Source organism: Capra hircus, chromosome 13, assembly GCF_001704415.2.
Source record: "Capra hircus breed San Clemente chromosome 13, ASM170441v1, whole genome shotgun sequence".
Classification (NCBI taxonomy): domain Eukaryota; kingdom Metazoa; phylum Chordata; class Mammalia; order Artiodactyla; family Bovidae; genus Capra; species Capra hircus.
The window spans coordinates 51,321,304-51,347,741 of NC_030820.1; the positions used below are offsets into that span (position 1 = coordinate 51,321,304).

General features: G+C 52.0%; 2 protein-coding genes across 4 annotated transcripts; one reads left to right on the forward strand and one right to left on the reverse strand.

Annotated features, from left to right (window-relative positions):
• On the forward strand, positions 632 to 10,130 carry SLC4A11 (solute carrier family 4 member 11). 3 transcript variants are annotated; one of them, XM_018057414.1, is made up of 19 exons: positions 632 to 1,321; positions 3,568 to 3,720; positions 3,853 to 3,899; positions 4,110 to 4,341; positions 4,410 to 4,494; positions 4,734 to 4,857; positions 6,203 to 6,415; positions 6,490 to 6,583; positions 6,686 to 6,811; positions 6,886 to 6,999; positions 7,088 to 7,220; positions 7,480 to 7,553; positions 7,973 to 8,225; positions 8,297 to 8,403; positions 8,491 to 8,659; positions 8,751 to 8,924; positions 9,134 to 9,329; positions 9,409 to 9,578; positions 9,706 to 10,130. In XM_018057414.1, exons 1-19 carry the CDS (start codon positions 1,291 to 1,293, stop codon positions 9,767 to 9,769), a joined length of 2,559 nt encoding a protein of 852 aa, XP_017912903.1. In that variant the 5' UTR covers positions 632 to 1,290; the 3' UTR covers positions 9,770 to 10,130. The 3 variants fall into 3 exon arrangements, with proteins under 3 accessions (XP_017912903.1, XP_017912904.1, XP_017912905.1); XM_018057415.1 differs by having other exon boundaries at positions 4,413 to 4,494; XM_018057416.1 differs by having other exon boundaries at positions 3,589 to 3,720.
• Positions 11,794 to 24,973, reverse strand: ITPA (inosine triphosphatase). Its single transcript, XM_005688203.3, has 8 exons — positions 24,794 to 24,973; positions 19,797 to 19,854; positions 19,644 to 19,708; positions 18,962 to 19,035; positions 17,872 to 17,903; positions 17,216 to 17,331; positions 13,548 to 13,624; positions 11,794 to 12,246 (listed from the first exon to the last, which is right to left on the reverse strand). Exons 1-8 carry the CDS (start codon positions 24,857 to 24,859, stop codon positions 12,108 to 12,110), a joined length of 627 nt encoding a protein of 208 aa, XP_005688260.1. The 5' UTR covers positions 24,860 to 24,973; the 3' UTR covers positions 11,794 to 12,107.

Below are 26,438 nucleotides of genomic sequence, written 5' to 3' on the forward strand. Positions count from 1 at the left end.
TTTTAAAACAAGTGTCTGAACCTACGAGAGAGCTGGGGCAAGGGTGGAAGTCTTGCAAATAGCGGGGCGGAGTTGTGGGGTCCCCAGCACCTCGAGCTCCAGGGTCTTCGCAGGCGGGCGTCACCCCCTCGGAAAGCCTCATTTTACATTCTACCCGACTCCTTTGGCGCTGCGCGGCAGCCTGCCCACTCTTAGGGGTCCCTGGGCCTCTGACTGTCTGACCCTGTGCGGCCACGGCAGTCTCTCGGCCGCCGCTCTGACACCTGAGGGCCAGCACCGCGGTGTACTGTTTACGTGCACGTGAATCGTGCGGCATCGGAGTAGGTGTGCACCGTCTCCACCCTTCCATATCCTCGTCCCTCTCTTCCTCTGTCCACCCCCGCGCCTCTGCTGCCAGGTTTACTGCCCCCGCGCCTCCCTTGTGCGTGCCGCCCGGGCTCCTGCCCCGGGAGACGGTCCGCATTCTGCACGACCCCTCCCCCCGACCTCCTCGGCCTCCGAGTCTGAGGCTCTTTCCTCTCGTGCACGCGGCCGCTTCTGTCGCTTCCTTCCTTGAACAGAGCAACACAAACAGCGCGGAGCATCCATCCGGGGGCCCGGCGCAAAGAGCGCGCACGCCCCACCCCACCCCACCTCACCCCACCCCCGCCCCCGCGCCATCTCCCAAGAGGAACCAACGGCTCCGCCTCCCAGGAGGCCCGGAAAGTGCGTGGCGCTGAGGGAAGGAGGCCGTTGCCCCAGGTCACCCCGTGTGACCCCGGGCGCGGGAGGTTAGGGGCGACTGCACGTGTGATGGGTCTTGATGGCGCCAGGGACCGACATGACAGTGAGAGCCGAAGAGATGTGCTGGAAGAAGAGCCTCGGCCCAGTTCCTGGAGTTTGCAGCGAAGGCTTGAGAGAGGGAGGCTGTCTTCTCCAGGGAAGGTGGCCAGACAGGTCTCCTCCTTCCAGAGTTCTACAACTAGCGTATCCTTCTTTCCTTCACGGGGTACTGTTAATTATTCCTGGAGAGAACATGCTGAGAACATCTCCCCGCCTCCCTCCTTTCCCACCTGGGCAAGCCCCTAGCAGATGGGTTGAAGAATAACAGGAAGTAGCTTCCTCTAGCTCCTCAAGGGGCCCCTGTCTAGCGCTGTCCCCTGCTCCTTTTTCTCCCAGGGGCTCTGGGAAGGATAAGAAAGACTCAGCAGGGGTTGGTGAGGGGTAGGCAGCAGATGTGCAGGAAAGGCTGTCCAGACACATGGAGCTGGTGACAGTTCTTTGGTTTGCCTTACAGAAAACTCTTCTGTCATGTCGCAGAATGGATACTTTGAGGATGCAGGTGTGTACCTTTCGGGTGTGGGTGTGTGTAGAGAGCTTCTTGGTCAAAAGACTTTAGGGGACCTAGTCCATCCACCTGGGTAATCATGGTCCTCTGCTGGTGCTGGGATGCCTTTGGATTCTACCTCCAGGAGGTTGTGGTGTGGTCATAGAGGCAGCTAACTGCCTTGGACACTAGCCGGTCTCTGGGGGTCCTGGGGTCCTGGGAGAGCGAGCTGCTCCCCATCCTGGGCTATGTGGACCATCTGATATGTTAACAATGCTCTGGTTATCTGACCAGGTTTTAGGCCAAATGTTGTATCTGCCCACATTTCTAAGATCCTGCCCAGCCCTGTGAGGGAGGGGCTGCGACTGTCCCTCTAAATTGCAGTCTCTGCACCTCAATTTTCCCTGCTTGCACCAGCCTAGTTCTCTACCTCCCCGTATCTCTGGGGTGGGTACATGCTCCTGTGCCCAGATTCAGGAAGCGGCCTGAGCATTGTTCAGTGAGACAGTGCCTGGACAGAGTGGCAGTGTGCTCTACATAGGGTTCCCAAGGCAGGATGACTGCATGTGCCAGGCTGCTGGTGGACAAGTCCCAGGAGCCTTGCAGTGAACTAGTGGTGTCTATTGGGTAGGACCTAGGTTGAGCTCAGGATAGGGGAGAAGTGGGGCAGTGTGAGGGACATTCTAGGGAATAGACAGTGCTGGTGGGGGTGGTAGAGGCTGGGACAGGTTGGGGCTGGGAAACCAAGCAGTCTAAGCAAAGCAGGTCTAGAACTGGGGAAGAAAGTGTTTTTTATGGACATGAGCTCCATGACAAGTAGGGGAAGGATGTCTTTTGACTTAATAGTTCTTCTCTGGGCTCTGGTGCAGTGCACACCTGGAGCCTAGGGGTTACCAGCTCATGAGGGTGTTGATAGGGGAGGCCTAGTGCTTCCTACCCAGAAAAAGCCCAGGCTGAGCACAGGATACTGGGGGAACAGAGCCTGGGATGTAAAGAGGAAACCAGCAGACTAGAGTGGAAGTGAGTCAGGGTGAGTCACTGCCTGGCAGGTGGAGGCGAGCTACGTATGACCCTTCCCTGTCCCTCCATGGGTGTTTTTAGGTGTTTGTGGGATCTGAGCTACAAGGGCCCCAGGGGAATCACAAGTGGTGGACCACAGGGGACCCACAGGACATAGTGAGGAAGAGGGGCCAAATGGGCCAAGAGTAAGGCAGGGAGGGCCCTCGGTGGACTTGCCAGAGGAAGAAGGTTCTGTTGAGCCTTGAAGAAGGCCCTCCAGGGAGGGAAGCCCTCAGCTTCCAGGACAGGAGCTGACCTGCCTGGGGTGCTGGCCACCTGGCCTGAGGAGGAGATTGAGGTGGGGATGGGACTGGGCCCGAGGGACCAGGGATCTGGACTGAAGCAGCAAGGCTGGCTCAGGCTGTTGGCCCAGAGGCAGCGAGAAGCCCTAGCAGGGCTCAGGGCAGCATGTCCGCAGGTGGCTTCCTGTAGGAGGGAGCCTGTGCTGCGGAGCGGCTGCAGGAACTGGGAGGCAGACCAGAAGAAAGGGCAGCAGGCTCTGTACCCTGGGGGCCCAAGGCCCGAAATGAGGCCTCCTTCTGGGGTCCTGTCCCCTCTCTGTCCCTGGCTCTATTTCTCTGGCTCTCCTGCTGCCTGGGTCTTGTCTGATGTCAGACTAAGGCTTCTCAGCCTTAATGCTTTGCCCGTACACCCTCCCTGTGCCAATTGAGGTCTGGATACTGCAGGGCTCTGGCTTCCTTTGGGTTGCTTCCGAGGAGGGAGCAACCCTCCCCAGAAGCCAAACAGCTCCCTCCTCCCTGGGGCGCCAGACAGGTCCAGGTCCCACAGCCTGGAGGTTCTGGGAAGGCAGCGGCCAGACAGTCTCAACTGTGTCATTGTACCATGTATCTGGCCCAATGTTTGTGGAACGAACATGTCTTTCTTTAGCTAAAGGATATGCATGGCACAGAACCGTACATGGGTCCCACAGCTGAAGAATGCTGGAGAAAACTGTTGGGTAGGGGGTGCCAGCAGGCTGCTATGCTCGGGGATGGGCCAGGACCAGACTTGGGGCCTACCTGAACCAAGGCTTCCTTCCTGGCCACTAGAGGCCGCCCTCACCACTCACCAAGACTGCACCCAGTAGGACAGCCCAGGGGCCCTGCTCCTTTGGCTCGGCGCCCCTCTCTCCCTTGTGTAGCACTGACAGCCAGGCCCTCTTGGGGCGGGGGGGCCTCTCTTGGTGGTGGTTGGGGCTCCAGGCTACCTCAAGTGTGACACAGATGACGCCTCTGAAACCCGTGAGGAGAGCCTGAGGGATGAGGCCTTCGACACGGTCAACTCCTCCATTGTGTCTGGTGAAAGCATCCGCTTTTTTGTCAACGTCAACCTCGAGGTGCAGCCTACCCAGTCTGGTATGGGGGTTGTGGCAGGGACAGGTTGGGGGGGGCATGCATGGGACGGGACTGAACAGATACGGCCCACTTCATCAAGGAGACCTGAAGGGCTGGGGCAGCACCCTGAGCCCTCCCGCTTTCCTCTAGCAGAAGGTGAATCACCTGGCGGCTACGGGCTCCTACACACCTCCCGCAAGGTGAGCGGCCCATTGGCTGGATGGGAAACATTTGGTTCCAGGCCGCTAGCTGGGGGTGGAGGTGGTCGCTTCCCTGAGAGAGCTCATATTAGCCTGGGGGCCGACCACACTGGCCTTCTCTCTCTGGGACCATCACAACGGAGGGGTCCAGGCAAGGACAGAGGGTCTTATTTACGGGCCTGTCTGGTTCTGTGCACGGGGTCCCCACAGTACCTGAAGTTAAAGAACTTTGAGGAAGAGATCCGTGCACACCGGGACTTAGATGGCTTCCTGGCACGGGCCAGAATCATCCTGGATGAAACGGCCACCTCCCTGGATGACGTGCTGCGGGCTATGCTGTACCGCTTAGCCCAAGACCCTTACAACACTGAGCCAGAGTGCAACCTGGACCTGCTCACGGCCATGCTCTTCACTGACGGAGGAGCTCCCATGGAGGGCAAAGGTAAGGGGTGTCTCTTGGCCTGGGCGGAAGGTCAGGGAGGTGGACTGTCTGACTCTCTACTTTGTTAGCAGTTCACCTGCTGTCGGACACCATCCAAGGGGTCACTGCCACAGTAACGGGGGTACAATACCAGCAGTCATGGATCTGCATCCTGTGAGTTGCCAGGCTACCATGCTGGCCTCCCCATGTCACCTCAGAGACAGGCATCCAGTAACCCTGTAGAGGCTGGCCTGCTCAGTCTCTGGGGAGAGTGAGGAATTCATCCCATCTGGTCTTTTTTCCTCCTTAACAGAGGTCACTGGGGTCATACTTAGGAGTTCTGGGTGGCGGGGGTGGAGCCCCAGCTCCCAAGGGTGGCAGCCATGTGCCGTGTGCCCTCCCTGTCCCACCAGCTGTACCTCCAAGGCCTTGCTGAGGCGACACGTGTGCATCAGCCGCCTGGTCCGCCCGCAGAACTGGGGGCAGAATTCCTGTGAGGTGCGGTTTGTCATCCTGGTGCTGGCCCCACCCAAGATGGTGAGGAGGGGTTTCGGGTGGCTCTGTTTCCTGGGAAAGAGGGTACCAGGTTACCCTGCCCTCTCCTTGAGGGCATCTCTTCCAGTGCAGGAGGCCTACAGAATTGGCCTCCGAAGGCTGTTCACCCTATCTGTTCATCCCTGGGTTTATCTGAAGAATACTTGCTAGGTCCTCTTCAAGCCCTGATTTCCCCAGAAGTTGCCCAAAAGATTATATTTCCTTCCTGACTGAAAAGAGATACTCGTTAAAAGTATTACTATTCAAACACAGGGGCCTTTCTCTGGCCTGCATGACGCTGACTCTTCTAATCGGCTGACTGATTTGTTGACCAAAGAGTCCCACTCTTTCCTGGGCTGTTTACCCCCTGGCCAGGGGCAGATTATCTCACTTTTGTGGGGGCTGAGACATACAATTTGGGGAATCTTCTTTTATGGGAGAGGATTTAAAAATCTTGAGTAGAAAATGGCAAGGGTCCCTCTTTCCAGGCTTGGGAAGGGCCTTAATGCTTAAGCTTAATGCTTAAGCTTCCATTGGCTTTTTGATGATTCTGCTCCTGCAGATGGCCCTTCAGATGGCCCCTCCCCAGGCTTTCTCTATGCAAAGGGGTGCTAATGGGATCGTAGACACACTGCGAACCTCTCTAGATGTTACTGTGCTGGCAACAGAGGAAGAGCATTTAGGGCAGCAGGCACCTCATGGGTCAGAGGAGTGACAGCTGACAAGGTGGCCAACAGTTGGAAAGAGCAGAATCCCTAGGGCTGAGTGGCTAGACTGGCACCTTGAGACACGCCAGCCAGCCTGACACCTGGCTCCACCTCGGAGAACAGGCCTGTTCTAAAGCTACCAGAAAGCAGTGGGCACGGCGCAGGTGCAGGCCTGGGACGCAGCTTTGGGCAACCCAGAGGGGAGGATGCCGCTCCCAGGGGCCAGAGTTGTCAAGGTGAGACAGGCTGCTGTGGTGGAGGCTGGACACGGAGTTCACAGACGGGGCTGACCTTGGCCAGGCAAGAGGGAGAGGGCTAGATGGCCTGGAGCCCCTCTGAAAATCAGATAAAGCAGCAAACAGAGCAAACGCCCCAGGTGAAAAGTAGCTGAGCAAACTTTTTTTTTCCCATCATCAGGATTTCGTTATCCACAATTACACAGATTTAACCTGAGTTTGTAAGAAAAATACTAGGTCAGTGGTAGTCTAGTGATCTGCTGACCTGGTGGCAATCGTGGCAGGATCCACTATGTGTGACTGTTGGGGGACTACACCTAGATCATGGGGACAGAGTGGCCAGGGCTGGGGAGGGTGCCCTCTGCTCTACGGTGGCTACAGATGTGACTCTTGCCCCACCCCCAGAAAAGCACCAAGACCGCCACAGAAGTGGGGCGCACATTTGCCACCATGATGTTAGACATCACCTTCCGCCAGAAGCTCCTGAAGACCCGCACAGAGGAGGAATTCAAAGAAGCCCTGGTCCATCAGAGACAGCTGCTCACCGTAATGAGCCACTGTCCGAGTATCAGCATGGACTACAGCACGAGCTCCATCTGCATCGTCAGACCCTCACAGGTGCGGGCCAGACATGGCCTGGGCGGGCAGCCCAGGGCAAGGGCACAGGGCTGATGGGCATGTCCTTTTCCCAGCCCCCACAGCAGAAGGACTTTCTCCCCATGGGGAAGGGCATCCAGGAGGATATCGCCCGCAGGTTCCCCGTGTACCCACTGGACTTCACTGACGGTAAGTGCCCCATGACCCTCTCAGAGCTTGGCCTGTAGCTCAGGCCCCCGGCCTGGCCTGTGTCCCCACACACACAATCTCCATCCCGTCTCCCTTTCCTAGGCATCATTGGGAAAAACAAGGCTGTGGGCAAATACATCACCACCACCCTGTTCCTCTACTTCGCCTGCCTGCTGCCCACAATTGCTTTTGGGTCCCTCAATGATGAGAACACAAATGGAGCCATCGGTGAGGGGCTGGAGGCTATCGGGGAGTGCTGGGGGGCCAGGCCCATGGTGCCCCCTGACCACCTACTTCCTCAGACGTGCAGAAGACCGTGGCCGGGCAGGGCATCGGAGGCATCCTGTACGCGCTCTTCTCTGGGCAGCCGCTGGTGGTGCTGCTGACGACCGCGCCCCTGGCCCTCTACATCAACGGTGCAGCGGGGGTGAGAGTGGGGAGAGGGTTCCTGGGGTCCTTCCCCCAACCCGGCCCTGACTGCTCACTCCTGTCCCGCCCCTGCAGTAATCCGTGACATCTGCGATGACTATAATCTGGACTTCAGTACCTTCTATGCGTGGACAGGCCTGTGGAACAGTTTCTTCCTCACACTTTATGCCCTCTTCAACCTCAGCCTGGTCATGAGTCTTTTCAAGAGGTAACAGAGCCTTCCCTAAGCTTCTGGGACTTTCAAGCAGGAGGGAGACCAAGGCCAGGGACATGGGTCAGCTTCCATGCCACCCTCCAAGGCCCTGTAACCCTAGATAAGATGGGGTGCCCTCACCATATCACTACCCCAAGGGGAAAGTCTGGGACCCTGGCCCTCTTCATGCAGGAGGTAGGAGCCATGCCAAGGCTTGGGGAAACCCACCCTCTACAATTCACCCCATCTTATGAGACATACCTTCTGCTGGCAGGTCAACAGAGGAGATCATTGCCTTATTCATTTCTATCACATTCATCCTAGATGCTATCAAGGGCACAGTCAAGAGTGAGTATTATACAGCCAGTGGCCACCTGCTGCAGGGGAAGCTGAGTTGAGATGGGGTACAGACTGTGGCAGAGCAGCCAAGAAGCATACAAGCTAAGGCTGCTTCCGCGGTCCAGGGTGCCATGGGAGTCATGACTGACACAGCGCAGCAATTAGCAGGTGACAGAGCTGTGTCAGGCAGGGTCAGAGGCACTGGGCCAGGCAGGATTCGCTGTCAGAAATGGACAAAGGGCAGGGTGTGGGGTGATGGGTAGACAGGCAGGTTGAGGAATCCTGCCTGACAGAAGGCCAGCTCTCCCCTCTTCCACCCAGAATCCTTTTCTCCCATCAGGGCTCCTTCCGCCCACATCCAGGAGGAAGTTGCTAGGCCTAGGCTCCCAGAGCCCAGATGGCTGAATTCTGATGGTCTGTACCCATAGTCTTCCAGAAGTACTACTATGGCCGTGACACTGGACTCTTCTTCAAAGATAAGTCCTCCTTGGTGAGCCTGCTGGACCTCAACAGTAGCCTCCACACTGCCCTCAACACCAGCTTCCTGAACAGCCCACCGGAGCTAACTTCAACGGGCAGCCAGGACTCCGAGCCCCTGGCCCGGGATACAGCTGTGCTCAGCCTCCTCATCATGCTGGGCACACTCTGGCTGAGCTACACCCTCTACCAGTTGAAGAAGAGGTGAGGGGTGCCCCCTCGGGTCCGGGGAACACAAGCCCCCAGGCCACACTGACACTCACCTGCCTCCATAGCCCCTACCTGCACCCCTACGTGCGTGAGCTCCTGTCAGACTGCGCCTTGCCCATTTCGGTGCTTACCTTCTCCCTCATCTCTTCCTATGGCTTCCAGGAGATTAAGAGTAAGTTAAGACCAGCCGTGGGGTGGGATGGGGTGGGTTGCTCTGTGGGGGATGCAAGCTTGAGCAGGGGCCTGTACCCTACTGCAGTGGTCAAGTTTCGCTACAGCTCGAGTGACAGCCTGTTCGAGATAGCTGAGATGCACTCGCTATCCCTGGTGGCCATCAGCAGCGCCATGGGCCTCGGCTTCCTCCTCTCCATGCTCTTCTTCATAGAGCAGAACCTGGTGGCTGCCTTGGCTAACGCCCCACAGAACAGGTTTGCAGGGCTGGGGACAGAGGGGTGAGTATGTGCCCAACCTTTCAGAGGCCAAGAGGGCTCTGGCCATATGTGACCCTGCCCGCTGCAGGCTGGTAAAGGGCACTGCCTACCACTGGGACCTCCTGCTCATCGCCATCATCAATACTGGGCTGTCTCTGTTTGGGCTGCCCTGGATCCATGCTGCCTACCCCCACTCCCTGCTGCACGTGCGAGCACTGGCTTTGGTGGAGGAGCATGTAGAGAACGGGCACATTTATGAGACGTGAGTGTGAAGAGGGCCCCTCGAGGTGTGAGGCCCGAGTCACGAGGGCCCTGAGGTGTGGGGCAGCCCTGGGCCACATGGGACTTAAGGAGGGATATGGCCTGGGGGGCAAGGACCCAGAAGTGCCAGAGCCTGGTAAGCATGTGACCTGGGATGGACACGGCCCCGTGGACCAGGCCAGAGCGATCCTACGCGCTGCACCCTCGCAGGATTGTGAACGTGAAGGAGACTCGGCTAACCTCCCTGGGCGCCAGCATCCTGGTGGGCTTCTCCCTCCTGCTGCTGCCCTTCCCACTGCAGTGGATCCCCAAGCCCGTGCTGTATGGCCTCTTCCTCTACCTCGCGCTCACCTCCATCGACGGCAACCAGCTCTTTCAGCGCATGGTGCTGCTGCTCAAGGACCAGGCGAGTGGCCCTGAGGGCGGGGGTAGGGGTGGGGCATCTGGCTCCAGACCTGCCCACACCTGGTCCCTGCCACCCACAGACGTCATACCCACCCACCCACTACATCCGGAGGGTGCCCCAGAGGAAGATCCACTACTTCACAGGCCTGCAGGTCCTGCAGCTGCTGCTGCTCTGTGCCTTTGGCATGAGCCCACTGCTCTACATGAAGATGGTCTTTCCCCTCATCATGATTGCCATGATCCCCATTCGGTACGGAGGGCGGACAGCAGGCAGAAAGGACCTAGCGGGGCGGGAGAGGGTGGGCTGGAACGGCTGCTCTCTGCCTATTCCTCCCTGCCCCAGTGCTTATCTTCCTGCCTGTTCCTCCTCCCCGCAGCTACAACGTGCTGCCCCAAATCATTGAAGCCAAGTACTTGGATGCCATGGACGCTGAACACTGATGCCCTGACTTGCAGGTCCTGGCCACCCCCCATGCGCCCGTTTCTCCAGGTCTCCCCAGGCTGGCTGTGTAGCTGTGTGTGGGCATCCGGGAATGCGGCTTTGTGCCGCAGCCCCTCACAGCTGTCCCAAGTGGCCAAGGGTGCCTGGGCACTGAGGCAGCTCTGAGGGATGTGTCTGCTCCTCTTCCCACTAGCCCTTTGCTTTGGGTCCAGAGTGCTGCTCAGGGCAGCTTCTGCCCAAGCAGGACGGATTTTCTTTTGATAAAGAGTGTCAGGTGGCCGAAAGAGAAACCATTTCCTTGATTGTGTAAGGAACTTGCTGGATGCACATTAGAGAATAAAGCTCCTATTTCTATGCTTCTACATGCCACCTCCATCCATGCTGCCCTGCCCCAGCCTCTGAAGGCCACCCAAGGACTCTAGGGAGGAAGAGACCCTCCCAGGGGAAGAGGGATGAAAGGGACTGACTGTTAAGTGCCACTAAGGGTTGTTACTTCCAACTCCACACAGCATCCCAACAGGGAAATGTGGAAGATCCAGGAGGCCCTTGTAATGCCATGTTGCCAGGAACCTGCAGGGAACGTGTTCTAGGAACAGCATGTGCAAGGGCCCCAAGAAGGAGGCTTGAGGCCACTGAAGAGGTGGCTGGCGGGGTGGGACAGGCACAGTCACCATGCTGCTTGCAGGATGGATCAAAGTAAAAGTGGTAGTCACTAAGTCTGTTGGACTCTTTGGGACCCCATGGACTGTAGCCCGCCAGGGTCCTCTGTCCCTGGAATTCTCCAGGCAAGAATACGGGAGTGGGTTGCCATTCTCTTCTCCCAGGGGATCTTCCCAACCCAGGGACCGAACTTGGGTCTCATGCATTGCAGGCGAATTCTTTACCGTCTGAGCCACCAGGGAAGCCTGCAGGACGGGTAGCTAAGTTTAAAGAGGGGGACAGAAAGTATACTGTGTACCTAGGACAGAAGTCTATGAGGAAGCAGCTGGGGACCAGACAGAGAGGTGCCCTGCTCCAACCACTACGTAGTCGCCCACTCACATAACACAGCAGGTGACCCTTCTATGGGGCCCCTCCCCAGTAGCCTGGGTGTTGCCTGCAGGTAGGGCCATGTCCAGGATCACCAGATAAGAAGGCAGGCACCCCCCCATCTGAGTCCCAGCCACATAACCACCTACTCCAAGGAGACAACCCAGAGGAGGCTGGGCATGGCCACTGGCACTTCCCGAGGAAACACCCAGCTGGGCTTCACGGGCAGCAGAGGAGCAAAGGGATGAGGTCCTGTCCTCACCCATACCTGTTGACACAGTCTGGGGAGCAAACATTAAATCCAAGCCCCAGGCCAAGCTGCCAGGACTGAGGTACAGTGATGGGAAGGGACACACGAGCACTGAGGACCCCTACCCCCCAAGCTGCTGCACACAACAGGCTTTTCTGACTGTCCTTGGGGTTGGGCAGCTCCTCTTTACTAGGGTAACACCTGCAAAAAAGCAAGGGAGCCACTCCAGCCCTCTGAAATCCCCCCAGGGAATGGGTTCACCAGGGCACAGTAAGGGTCTGGGGCAGTTGAGTTGGGCCCTTAGCTGGCCCCCCAGGCTGAACTACAACATAACCCAACTGGGGTCAAGTACTCCATCCCCTATCCCTGCCATAAAAATGAACCTGGAGTTACAATCATAAACCAGCATTGTAGTTGCTCTAATGTACACCAGCATAAAGAAAAAGCACTCACCGCCCCACACTGCCTGCCCCACAGCCCAGCTGCCAAACACAATAGAGGCCAGCTGAGTGGCGGAGTGGATTTCGCATGGAAAAGTTCAACGCGTGATCTGAGACTTGAAAGACAAAAGGGGAAGAATACTCCAGCTAGCAATGGTACACGAACAGCCTCAGCACAGCTCTGCCCTCTGGCCATCCCACCCCTCAGCCCTCTTTCCCGACCCTGGGAGGTTTTCTGCTTCTGCCCAAAGGGACTCACAAGGCAGACGCCTGCCTGGGGAGGTTTCAAGGCAGCTATTCCCAATTTATTATGGAAGCAAGTACCTTCTGGAATTTTTATTTGCTGTATTTAAAAAACATCTAAGGCTGTTTGTGTGGTTCTTCCCCAAACCGTTAACCCTGTCAAGGGTTAACTTCACCCAAGGTCCTTTCAGGATTCCAGGCCTGGAGGCCGTAGGAGACCACTGAATCCACAAGGGCAAGAGGATGGCGTTGTCCTTTGGCCAAAGTCTCTCCAAATAGAGCCAGTTGCTCCCAACAGCTGGTAACACCGCCAGAAAGTGGTAATCCTGAAGGAAATACTTGGACAGGTGCCTGCCTGATAGAGGTGGTTTCAGGCTACCCCTCTCCGGATCCCCAGCCAGAGTGGTCATCACCGACCCCAGGAGTCAGGCTGCTAAAGTATTCTTGCAACTCAAGCAGGGCCCGGAAGCGGTGGGAAATGGTGTTCTTCTCAGCCTTGGGCATCTCTGCATACCTACAGGGCGACAGTAACAGCTCAGAGAAGAGGGAGCCCAGATTCGGGGAGGGTGTGTACACCTCACCACATCCTGGAGATGACGCTCAGAGAGTCCCTAGTAAAAGGTAGCAGGGCCACCAGCTCCTGGCAGCCAGAGTTAATTTTTTACAAATCAAAGAGTCTTAAATTCTGATGTAGGTAGAAATCCGTATTAATCTGTGTGGAAGGATACTAAATTTGTTCTAGTGTGTCCAAAAGTCATTAAAAGGAAGCCGGGGACAGGGGGACGAGCTGCATGTTTGAGCAGCTTTGTCATCTGTTGACAGGAAGCAGTGGGGCCTAACAGAGCAAACACAGCAATCTCCTCCAGTGGGCCTTGAACAGCCAGCCAGTAACCTGCCATCCATGTCAGGACTCCAATGAGCTGAGAATCCCATACTCCAATTGTTACTTTCACATCTATGCCACCCAATACAGTGGCCACCAGTATGTGGCCATTTAAATTTTAACCAGTTACAATTGAATAAACATAAATTCTGTTCCTCAGTTGCTCTAACCACATTTCAACTGCTGTACAGCCACATGTGGCTAACAGCCACTGGATCACACGGTGCAGCTACAGAACATTTGTGTCGCTGAAGTGATGTTTCATGCGGTCCTCAGCCCTGTCCCGGCTATTGTAAGGCCTCAGGCCACACTCCTGAAGGGTCCCTCCAGCTTGACAAACCCGATTCCCAATAATAGCCAACATGTCCCATGAAAATAAGTGGGGGTTAGCATGAAATACTTGGAGAAGGCACTGGCAACACACTCCAGCACTCTTGCCTGGAAAATCCCATGGACGGAGGAGCCTGGTGGGCTGCAGTCCATGGGGTCGCTAGGAGTCAGACACGACTGAGCGACTTAGCAGCAGCAGCATGAAATACCAAGAACACTTGGCACTGTGTGTGTGTGGGGGGGGGGGGGGTGCGCACACGTTAATGTGGTGCCCAGCTGTTAACATTTTTCCAAACTAGATGAGGGTCAGCTAATCATCCATCCATCACGAAGCTGACAAGCCCAAGTCAGAGAGGGGAAGCTGCACAGCTGCTCTGTGCTGAGATGAGCCCGAGAGCCCAGGACTTCCAGCTACACCCAGCTGTGGACTGTGTCACTCAGATTCCTTGCATCCACCCCTAGCAGAGCTGCCTTCAACTGGAAAGGCACCGCAGAGCCTGCCCCCGCCCATATCCGCATGCCTGCACCTGGGTGGGGCACTGACCTGACCCAGACCAAGGCCATCCAACCCCACACCCCTGGAAATAACTGGGGCTCCTTACGTCTGCTCGTATCCATCAGGCTGAAAGCAGGGGTCCCAGCCAAAGTCCCGGCAGCCACGGGGCACCACAATCCGGCCCTGCCAAAGAAAAGGGGGCAGAGCTATGTCACTGGACATGGAGGAGATGCACTATGAGGAGGGCAGTAGCCAGTCTGAGTTTAGTTAATGAATTTGGTTAAACCCTAGTTACTCATATTATTTCAAGGGGTCCATGGTGCCAGCAAATGTTTGCTGAACACACATAAAATGCAGAGCAGGAGAGCTCGCTCCCCACAGACAGGGAGGAACCACATGCTTGATCAGGTGACCGATACCCCTGGGACCAGCCTCCCTCTCTAAAGGTTTGACAAACTGTGACCTCACTGAAGAAGAGTCAATTTTGAAAAACTAACAGAAAACATTTTCCCCTAAGTGGAAGTTTGAGGGTCCTAAACTTTGCCGACAAACCCTGTATCTCCTACTATTACTACACTTATCAAAATACAAAGACGGCTCTAACAAATAACAAAATAGCACAATGTTCAACTCAAAAATAGCTCAATAAATACTGGCTGTAATAGGCAAATTACAAAAGGAAAATTTTACAAAGAGAACCAGTGTCATGAGATATCAGGTTACCTTGGGAATTAAAAAAAAAACACAACATAAAAATACAAGGGATGCAAATCAGCCACATAAATTCTGAGTCCTTTAGACCAAAGGCAAATTCTGTTTTTGCTAATGGGGAGCTGTGTGACCGAGGCCAGTTACTGAATCACCCTGAACTTCACCCACGCGACAAATGTATTTTGAACACCTTATCGAGGCAGGTATTGTTTTTAGCACCAGGATCCAAGAAAGCCTTAGCCTTGCCTTCACAGAATGGATCTCTTCAGCAAAACAAGCACTGCATCAGTAAACAAATCAATGATTACCAAATCATTAAAGGGCAAAAACTGGGAGCCGGGCTCAAGGATAACAAGTTGGGGAGTTCAGGGAAGGCCTGAGTGAAGATGGGACACTCTGACCACATAAAGGGCTAGGGCAGGAACATTCTAGGTGGAGGACAGAGCTGTGCCAAGGTTCTGAGATGGAGAAGGGCCTAGCACACACCCTGCGGAAAGGACTATGTGGTTGGGGTTTAGAGAGCATGGGTGAGAACAGGATAAGTAGAAACAAGGCTACCTCGTTTAGAGTAAGGGCTGGCAAGCAATAAAGTACAAAACAACAAAGCCAAAGCTGGGGAGACCACAGGGAATGGTGCGATGGTAGTGATCAGGCCCACTCAGCGGCAGAGCAGCTACTCAGTCACAGTGCAGGAAGCTGAGCCCGTGGCTGGTCAAACTTTCAATTTCTGACCGAACATTTCTGTGAGAGTAGCAGACACTATAACCAACTTTTAAAATGTCACCAGGCAATACAATCTAGTCATCCCATTTGTGGATATATATCCAAAAGAACTGAAAATGGGATGTTGAAGAAATATTTGCACACCCATGTTCACAGCAGCCTTATGAGCCAAAATGTGGAAGCCATTCAAGTGTTCAGCAACAAATACAGGCAAACCTCAGAGATATTGTGGGTTCAGTTCCAGACCACTGTAATAAAGCAATTATCACAATAAACCAAGTGGCATGAATGTTTTGGTTTCCTACTGCATATAAAAGTATGCAATAGCATTATGCCTTAAAAACAATGCTTGTTTTTGTTGTTCAGGCACTAAGCCACGTCTGACTCTTTGCGACCCTCTGGACTGCAGCACACTAGGCTCCTCTGCCCTCCACTATGTCCCAGAATTTGCTCAAATTCATGTCCACTGAGCCTGAGATATTATCTAACCTTCTCATCCCAGTAGCACATTGGATACTTTATGACCTGAGGGGGGCTCATCTTCTAGTATCATATCTTTTTGCCTTTTCATACTGTTCATGGGGTTCTTGTGGCAAGAATACTGAAGTGGATTGCCATTTCCTCCTCCAGTGGACCACAATTTGTCAGAACTCTTCACTATGACCTGTCTGTCTTGGGTGGCCCCAGACTCAGACTCATTGAGTTACACAAGCCCCTTTACCATGACAAGGCTGTGATCCATGAAGGGAAAATAAAAAACATAAATATCTTAATTTAAAAACACTTTATTGCTAAAAAATGCTAGCCATCATCTGATAGTGCAGGGTTGCCACAAACTTTCAATTTGTAAATATAGTATCTTCAAAGCTCAATAAAACAAGATATGCTTATAAATAGATAAAAGTGGTACATACATACAATGGAATATTATTCAGCCTTAAAAAAGGAGATCCTGTCACATGCTACAACATGGATGAAATGAAGACATTATGCTAAGTGAAATACGACCATCACACAAAAACAAACACTGCAGGACTCCACTTATATGATGTGTCTGAGGTAGCTGAACTCAGAAACAGAGGGTAGTATGGTGCTTACCAGGTGCCGGGGAGAAGAGAGGAAGTGAAGTAAAGTGAAATGAAGTTAAAGTCACTCAGTCATGTCCAGCTCTTTGCGACCACATGGACTGTAGTCTGCCAGGCTCCTCTGTCCATGGGATTCTCCAAGCAAGATACTGGAGTGGGTTTCCGTTCCCTTCTCCAGGGGATCTTCCCAATCCAGGGATCGAACCCAGGTCTCCTGCATTGCAGGCATATTCTTTACCATATGAGCCACCAGGGAAGCCCAGAAGAGAGGAAGATGGACTGTTATTCAATGGGCATAGTTTCAATTTTGCAAGATGAGAAATTTCTAGAGATCTGTTGCACAATAGTGTACACTACTATACACTTAAAAATGGTGAAGATGGTAATTTCTGAAACCTGTTTTTTACCACAAGAACTGAACATCTCATCAGGGAGGCTTCCCTGATGGCTTAGTGGTAAAGAATCTGCCCGTCAATGCAGGAGATGCAGGTTTGAACCCTGGGTTGGGAAGATTCCCTGGAAGAGGAAATGGCAACACACTCCAGTATTCTTGTCTGGGAAAACCCATGGACAGAGCCTGACAGGCTATAGTCTATGGGGTTGCAAAAGCATCAGACACAACTTAGATGAAGCCACTGGTGTAGAGCTATATGGGCTACAGTGAGACTCTGGATTTTATTCTGAGCAGAGGACAAAGCAGAGAAGTGATATGTCTGAAGGTAAACCCTGCCATAGGGAGGGAATGAATAGGGTGAGGTGGGGGAGGGGCGGGAAGCCCAGAACAGAGGGTGGTTTGGCCTGAGAGAAGCAGCTGAACCTATGGTCTGATCAGTAAGCCAGGAGACACTGAAGGGCACCTCTGAAAGGAATGAGATGGGGGGAGAGGAAGATTCTATATGAACATAAAAACCTGGAAAGGCTGTGAGATGGTCAAGAGAAGCTGTTGCACAGCAGTGTGATAAGGAGATTCAAGCCTGGAGAAGCCTGAACTGCAGATGCAGCTCTAGGAGTTGTCATCTTCAGTTCCCACATCTGCTTCTCAGGGGAGCATACAGTGCACAGCTCTGGGTATACCAGGCTCCAAAAGCTGTGAGCCATGTATGTTTCCAAACATCAGACTCAGGGGGCCATAAGTTTCAGGACTGATAGCATTTCGAGCTGTGGTATCTAGGGGTGTGACCATCCCACCAGATAGCATCACGGGGGTTCACAGCGCCCTCTGGTGGTACGCAGGAAAACGAGCGTGGGTACGTACCATTGTCCGGCCCCTGAAGAGGCGTATGGGCTCATTCGGGTCCCCAGTGCTGAATGCAAACGTGCAGAGTGCATAGGCAGACTTGTCTTGGAACCCCTCCAGGAGTTGGTGGAGACCTGAGGGAAGGTGCAATGAGGGCTCAGCACACTCTGTTGCCAAGCCCCAGGCCCAACTCCCCACCCAAGGAGCCCAGCTCGGGGAGGGGAGTTGTATACTTGACCAAATAGGCCCTGTGCTGATAACCCAGGAAGCTGGGCTATGGGGATGCAGAATAAGGGTTCTACCACTGCGGATTCCAGGGTGTGGGGTTGGGACCAGGAGGAGAAGCAAGGTGTCCCCCTTTCCACCTCCTGCTGACAACGACAGCAAGTGGTGGGGCCAATCCTCTCAGGGCCAGAATCTCCAGTTGCCCCTCAATCTCAAAGCTCTCACCACCACCACCAGCCCCATCTACTCTTCCCACATCTCAGTGCTCCCTAGAGCTAGGTTTACAGGGAAAGTGTGAGCGTTGATTATAGATGAGCATTGATTATAATAGAGGCCTTGAAGGGGACAGAACCTGAGACTCCTGATTACTAACTGGAGCTCCTCCCCCAGAACCCACAGATTTCTTAATTCCAAACACAACAAAAGAAAGAGACAAATGGGGATAATACCTTCAGGCTTTAACTTCTCCAGAAACCACTTTCTGCAAGAGAAATAAAGGTGAGACAGACACCACAAATGGATGGATGTTCCTACCACCTTCTTTCCAGGCTGCATCCCCCAGGGATTAAAGTTCTGAGAGAGTCAAGGAGAAAAGATAAAGAATGTCTCAACTCAAAATGAAGGGAAATAATCCAAGAGGAAAAAGGAGATGGAGACAAACAGGCAATGCACAGAAGAATCAATAAACCAATGAAGGCCTCAACTTCACTGCTAATTAGGGAAATACAAATTAAAATTGCATGTGATAACATTTCCTACTCACCCACTAAAATACTAAGTCATGAAACAGTGCTGGTAAGAATACGGAGCGTGTGTAGGGGTGCTACTGTGCTGGCAGACAAATTAACAGTCCAAAAGTTAAAGATACAGTTAACCCTTGAACTACATGATTTGAACTGCCAAAGTTCACTCATATGTGGATATTGTTCAATAGTCAATACTACAGTAATACATGGCTGAATCCTAACCCCAAGTTGTTCACAGGTCAACTTTATACATAACCAAGACCCAACAAACCGGGGTATGTGTACCCTGTGTGTGCCCTCGCTCAGTCATGTCTGACTCTTTGGGACCTCATGGACTGTCACCCACCAGTCTCCTCTATCCATGGAATTTTCCAGGCAAGAATCCTGGAGTGGGTAGCCATTTCCTTCTCCAGGGGATCTTCCTGACCCAGTGATCGAACTCACATCTCTTGAGTCTCCTGCATTGGCAGGGAGGTTCTTTACCACTAGCACCACCTGGGAAGCCTGAAGGGGGGTCCAGGACACTGGATAGATGAAAGGAAATCCATCTGCAGATCTCAACTTCCTTACTTCCTCTTTCCTGAAACTAACCTGCCCAAGAATTACCTCTCCAATGGGTGAGTTCCCCTTGCGCATCTCCACTTACACACATTCTCACACTTAACAAAAGAAAGGCATGCCTCTCCCCCATCTCTAATCCTTCCTCAACAATCTGACATACTGGTGTTGACACCAAGACAGGGAATGACCTGCAATATCAAGTAACCAATCAAAGGGGTGGGATATCACTCACATGTAGGGGCCAGGGAGGCCTCCAAGGGCGTTGAAGCACAGACAGGTGTCCTCCACCAGTACAGGGCCCTGCACCTGCAGCACAAGGACATACAGCCCTGAGACCCAGGCCCACCAGCAGGCCCCACCTCCCTTCTGAATTCTCAGGCCACCCAGGCCAGGGCCATACCCACAGCTAGCTGGGATGTGCTACAGCAGCAGACCTGGGCAACAGCCCTGGGCTAATCTCTTATCTCCTTCTTATCTGATTTAGAGACAGGGACAACAAAGCCTCGGCAGGCTGTAAAGCTTGTACAATGACAGGAGAGCTGGGATTACACTCAAGCAGCCTGACTCTTTACAAGGTGCTCCTTCTCAGTTCCAGAGAGATGAGTGAGTGCAGGGTGGATGTGTGTGGGGAGAATGCAGGGGATGGAATGAATGCGCCAGAGAAATGGGAAGAGAAAATTGTGTGTGTGTGTGTGTGTGTTTGTGGTCATCTTAGGGGGATACTATGCAGTTAAGGCTGAGAAAGGAAGGCAACCTATAACTATTAACTGACTCCAGCCTGATTAGACATGGAAAGGTCTTTCAAGTCATAATAAACTGTGCCCACCGTATTCTCTACCCATCCCCAGCAGGCACAGACCCCAGGAGCCACCAGGACAAGAGGAGCAAGGACAGGACACGAGTGGAGCAAGCACCTGGCGAGCTGCCTCCTGACACTTGCGAATGGAAATCTCATCAGGCTCTCCTTGGTACTCTGGCACTTGTGAGGGAAACAGACACATAATCAGGTCACAGGGAGTTAGAGAAATTGAATCATCTTTTAAAAATAAAACTAAACAGAGACATACGGTCAATTTTCTGCGCCACCAAAGTGCACGGAAATTTATCTCCTAGAATCTGAATGACCTGTTCCAAAATGAAAGAACATTTATCAGCACTTAATGATTCCCCATTACTGCACAAGCTGTCACCCACCTTTCTCATTAGGTAACTCTCCTGTCAGTTCCCTAAAGTTCAAAGTCAGGTCCACGAGCTTCAACTCTAGCCCTCAGGGTCCCACTCCAGCAGGTCAGCTCCCTCATCTTCTCATTCTCTGATCCCTCCCTCCTACTTCAGGTCTCTGTTCATGCTAACCACCATCTAGAACACCCTCTTCCCTTCTCAATGCTCCCAGAACCTATTATTTAAGCCAGGAATTTTCCTATTGGGGTTACCTGGAATTCAGGAGGATCTACCCAGAACTTGGATAGAAAAAAAAAATACCTCTCTATTTTCATTAACCCTGAGCTGAAATTTAGCATCTCTTTCAATTGTGAATACAGAAAACAAACATATAGCATCAGCAGTTCCTGTGACATTTAAATCTATTAACATCAAAGATGTTGTCATATCCCTTTACAGTTCTAGCAGATAATCTCAAAATACCATTTACAACCTTCACTATTTTTAAATTATGATAATAACACAAAACGATACATTGAATTCTTTAATGCATGAACAAAAAATATGTAACTAGATCACAGATATTTATATTTTGAGAACTGGAAATCAATAGAATTGATTTCCCTTGTGGTGGTGATTTTGTCACTAAGTCATGTCTGTCTATTTGCAACACCATGGACTGCAGCCCACCAGACTCCTCTGTCTGTGGGATTTCCCAGAAAATCCCCTTTTCTCCAGGAGATCTTCCAACCCAGGGATTGAACCCACATCTACTGTATTGCAGGTGGATTCTTTACTGTCGAGCCACCAGGGATTCCCCTGATTTCCTTGGTAATCCCATGTATGTTCATTTCCAAGGCAAACCATTCAATATCACAGTAATCCAAGTCTATGCCCCAACCAGTAACACTGAAGAAGCTGAATGGTTCTACGAAGACCTACAAGACCTCCTAGAAGTAACATCCAAAAAAGATGTCCTTTTCATTATAGGGGACTGGAATGCAAAAGTAGGAAGTCAAGAAACACCTGGAGTAACAGGCAAATTTGGCCTTGGAGTACAGAATGAAGCAGGGCAAAGGCTAATAGAGTTCTGCCAAGAGAACGCACCGGTCATAGCAAACACCCTCTTCCAACAACACAAGAGAAGACTCTACACATGGATATCACCAGATGGTCAACACCAAAATCAGATTAATTATATCCTTTGCAGCCAAAGATGGAGAAGCTCTACACAGTCAGCAAAAACAAGACGGGGAGCGGACTGTGGCTCAGACCATGAACTCCTTATTGCCAAATTCAGACTGAAATTGAACAAAGTGGGGAAAACCACTAGACCATTCAGGTATGACCTAAATCAAATCCTTTATGATTATACAGTGGAAGTGAGAAATAGATTTAACGGACTAGATCTGATAGACAGAGTGCCTGATGAACTATGGACGGAGGATCATGACATTGTACAGGAGACAGGGATTAAGACCAACCCCAAGAAAAAGAAATGCAAACAAGCAAAATGGCTGTCTGAGGAGGCCATACAAATAGCTGTGAAAAGAAGGGAAGAGAAAAGCAAAGGAGAAAAGGAAAGATATACCTATTTGAACGCAGAGTTCCAAAGAATAGCAAGAAGAGATAAGAAAGCCTTCCTCAGCGATGAATACAAAGAAATAGAGGAAAACAATAGAATGGGAAAGACTAGAGATCTTTTCAAGAAAATTAGAGATACCAAGGGAACATTTCGTGCAAAGATGGGCTCAATAAATGACAGAAATGGTATGGACCTAACAGAAGCAGTAGATATTAAGAAGAGGTGGCAAGAATACACAGAAGAACTATAAAAAAAAGATCTTCACCACCCAGATAATCATGAGGGTGTGATCACTCACACTCACCTAGAGCCAGAAATCCTGGAATGTGAAGTCAGGTGGGCCTTCAGAAGCATCACTACGAATAAAACTAGAGGAGGTGATGGAATTCCAGTTGAGCTGTTTCAAACCCTAAAAGATGATGGTGTGAAAGTGCTGCACTCAATATGCCAACAAAATTGGAAAACTCAGCAGTGGCCACAGGACTGGAAAAGGTCAGTTTTTATTCCAGTCCCAAAAAAAGGCAATGCCAAAGAATGCTCAAACTACCGCACAATTGCACTCATCTCACATGCTAGTAAAGTAATGCTCAAAATTCTCCAAGCCAGGCTTCAGCAATATGTGAACCGTGAACTTCCAGATGTTCAAGCTGGTTTTAGAAAAGGCAGAGGAACCAGAGATCAAATTGCCAACATCCGCTGGATCATCGAAAATACAAATGAGTTTCAGAAAAACATCTATTCCTGCTTTATTGACTATGCCAAAGCCTTTGACTAGGTGGATCACAATAAACTGTGGAAAATTCTGAGAGAGATGGGAATCCCAGACCACCTGACCTGCCTCTTGAGAAACCTATATGCAGGTCAGGAAGCAACAGTTAGAACAGGACACGGGACAACAGACTGGTCCCAAATACGAAAAGGAGTACGTCAAGGCAATATATTGTCACCCTGCTTATTTAACTTATATGCAGAGTACATCATGAGAAACACTGGCATGGAGGAAGCAGAAGCTGGAATCAAGATTGCAGGGAGAAATATCAATAACCTCAGATATGCAGATGACACCACTCTATGGCAGAAAGGGAAGAGGAACTAAAGAGGCTCTTGATAAAGGTGAAAGAGAAGAGTGAAAAAGCTGGCTTAAAATTCAACATTCAGAAAACTATGATCATAGCATCACTGGTCCCATCACTTCATGGCAAATAAATGGGAAAACAGTGGAAACAGTGGCCGACTTTATTTTTCTGGGCTCCAAAATCACTGCAGATGGCGACTGCAGCCATGAAATTAAAAGACGCTTACTCCTTGGAAGCAAAGTTATGACCAACCTAGATAGCATATTCAAAAGCAGAGACATTACTTGGCCAACAAAGGTGCATCTAGTCAAGGCTATGGTTTTTCCAGTAGTCATGCATGGATGTGAGAGGTGGACTAGAAAGAAACCTGAGCACCGAAGAACTGATGCTTTTGAACTGTGGTGTTGGAGAAGACTCTTGAGAGTCCCTTGGACTGCAAGGAGGTCTAACCAGTCCATCCTAAAGGAGATCAGGCCTGGGTGTTCATTGGAGGGACTGATGTTAAAGCTGAAACTCCAATACTTTGCCCACCTGATGCGGAGAGCTGACTCATTGGAAAAGACCCTGATGCTGGGAGGGATTAGGGGCAGGAGGAGAAGGGGATGACAGAGGATGAGATGGTTGGATGGCATCATCGACTCGATGGACATGGGTTTGGGTGGACTCCAGATATTGGTATGGACAGGGAAGCCTGGTGTGCAGCAGTTCATGGGGTCACAAACAGTCGGACATGACTGAGCGACTAAACTGAACTGAAAAATATTTTCCTGAGAAAGGTTCTATAGGCATCATCATTCTGCCAATGGGATAATAAGTTAAAACTCTCTTATTTTAGACCAACTTCAAGTCCATCTTCTCCAGTGAGCCTCCTCTGGCCACTCCAGTCTGTTCTTTTTTATTTTGGCCATGCCATGTGGCTTGTGGGATCTCAGTCACCCCACCAGGGATCTAACCAGAACCCCAGCAGTGAAAGCTTGAATCCTAGCCACTGGACCCTCAGGGAATTCCCTCCTGCCTCTTTAAATGTGGGAGGTCCACATTCTCAACCATAAGTATAGATGGGCTTGGGAGCTGGCAGCCACCATCTTGCATGGCGCTCTGTTCAGGGTGGCACTGCCTGTCTGACTGGTCTGGCCTCAGGATCCCAAACCTTTTCTCAGCCCTTCTGAGAAGGCCACTCTGAAATGGCACAGACATGCCATCAGTCCTTGTGCTGTAGATAAATGAAGGGTCCCCTAATGACTGCACCCCACTGATCTGCCTCAGATATCGAGTGGATGTCATCCTGATTCCCCACACATGACCCATCTCCCTAGCCATGGCTGATGGGGCAGGGACAAACCTTTGATCCAAGCAAGGCCAATCAGAGCTGATGTCTGGCAGAAGTCTCACTGCCTCCTCCACCAGGAGGGGAAATGCAGAAAGACCTCAAAATGAAAAGCGATGAGCATCCAGAGAGAACTAGAAGGACAAATAAACCCCTCTTGAGGGACTCCTGAGAAAGACTCCTGAAGTCCTGTGTAACAGCACACTATTGAATTCCCAAGATAGTCACCTGACGGTTTACATAAGCTGTGTCTCTTTACTATTTGCAGCCAAAGAGGTTCCATCAACCCCCAGAATCCTTACAGCTAGCTACAAAGTCAGTAGACAAGAACTTTGATCCACAGCCTCGCTCACACCTCTCCTTTCCTCTGTGAAACAGGCCTCTTGCATTATCCCATTTCAAAGATGGCAGAAAGAGGCTGGGAGACTGAGGACACTTCTGGACTGTAGGGGGGCGTGAACGGCTCGGCTTGGATGCCTGGCTCCACACCCTGTCCCGTTCCTGACAACCCCAGGCCAGAAGCGGTGCTTGGATCAACTCCAGAGGGGTGTCGGAGTCCTGGTTTGGGAACCAGCTTAAGAGATAATCTTTGGGACAAGTGCTAAGGACTTCAGCACGTAGCTCCCGAAGCCCCTCAGCTCACAAGTCCTGTGCCGGGATTTGTTAAAGCCCTTATTTTATTGAGCACAACCCCGGGTCGCCCCCACTCCGCAAACGTTCGGGTCCCACTCCGCGCGGCACTACCCCCTTACAGATCCCACCGATCCCTCCCCGTCCGACTCTTCGTTCCGCGTCCGCTGCTCCACCCGCTTGCTTCGCTCCGCCTGGAAGCCTCTTCCGCCTTCTCCCCAGCCAGCCTTGGCACACACTACCCTTTCACCGCCTCCTAGTCGGCCTCCGCCACCCTCCCGTCACCTCCTCCAGCTTTTTGGCGTTCCCTGTAACAAACACGATCTTCTTCCCGGCCAAGGAGGCCGCCATGGTGATCCCCAGCTACCCGGCAGGGCCACCGGAAGTCCTTCTGCTTCGAGTCGCAGGCACTTCCGACTACCGGCGGAAGGGGATAATGCGGTTTACGACCTGTGGTCCCAGGAAGGCATCCTGTGGTTTGTGTTGCGTGGCCAGGGCTGCGGCGGCGACGGTGGCAACAGTCGCAGCCTGGGCACCTTTGGGCAGGAACGTCTCTCTGGGCTTCCAGAATCCTTGCTCAGACCCCCCTTTTCTGGATGAGCAGCCTGGGGCCCCCGAGGGCTAGAAGGGAGGAGAAGGGCTTGCCATCCCTTATCGGAATTGCTCGGGTCTAACGGACACTGGAGGTTGACTAGCCCCTCCCGCCAAAGCCAGAAGAGACTGTTTCTAACCACCTGCCCCACTCCTGTTTTCACCCATCTCTGGGACAGGGGCACCGAGGAAGCAAAGAAACCCTTCGTGCCTACCTCGAGGCCTGTGATGAACTGCCTAGGCTCTGGACGATTCGCCTTCACTGCCGGCACCTCTAAAGTCTCTCAGAACTGTTTCCTTCAGGACAAGGGCTCTCAAACCGGGGTCTTTATCCTGACCTCATCTTCAGCCCGGCTTCCTTAGCTCCGCCTTGCCTGCGAGCTCTGAACTACCTGACTGTGATTTTAAACTTTGCATAGCCTTAATCTAGCTCCGTCTTTTCACCCATGTCCCAGACTTGGAACTTCAGTATTTAAACTCCTTTATTACGACATCCCTCCAGTCCCTTAAATCCGTCTTTCGTTCTCAGCCAATTCTTTTCATCCCCAACACAGGAAAGAGTAGGAAGTGGCCCAGAAGACCCACCTTGCGATAGGCCTTGACCCACTGCTGACACTCACACTGGGGCATGTCTCTCCTTCATGGGGCAGATTCAGGGCCAGCTCTACTTCTGGTGAGGCAGCTCCTGTTAGGAGTATCATGGGAAGTCTGAAGAGCTGGAAATGCTTGGATGAACTATTTTGTTTATTGTTAAAGACATCTGATCATCTCGATTATCAGATTTTTTTTTTTACATGCCAGAATTTGTCCTTGGAGAACATATATATTTAAACCCTTTGCTCAATGACTGCCATAGTGGGAATATTGCACAGGCCAAAAGGCATTACTGTGTCCTAACACAGGTCCTGGAATTTCCCATTCTACCATATGATCCCTTCCTACTGGGTGATTTGCCAATCTCTTTGGAGTTGACATAGGAAGTAGTGGGTTAGATCAGGAAGTGGTGCCCTTGGTCTAGGTCATGTGTCTTCCTCATGAAGTCATGGTGAATCTTCAGGCATGTGAAGATGGTTCACAAAAGAGGTTCACCTCAGCAAAGCTGACCTCCTGACAGGCTAGAAAGAGCTTTCCAGGGAACGTATAAGCACCTATACTGTACCACCTGAGTATAGGCACCTGGTGTACCACAGACAAGAACCACATGGTATGGTTGGTATGGTCAGCACAAAGACAGTCAGAGCCCTGGAGGCTGAGAGAACCACCTAGGTTGGTTGAGGGCTCCTCAGCAAGATGTGGGAGTACTGGAAGTGGGTATTCACTCTTAGAGTGAGCTTGACCT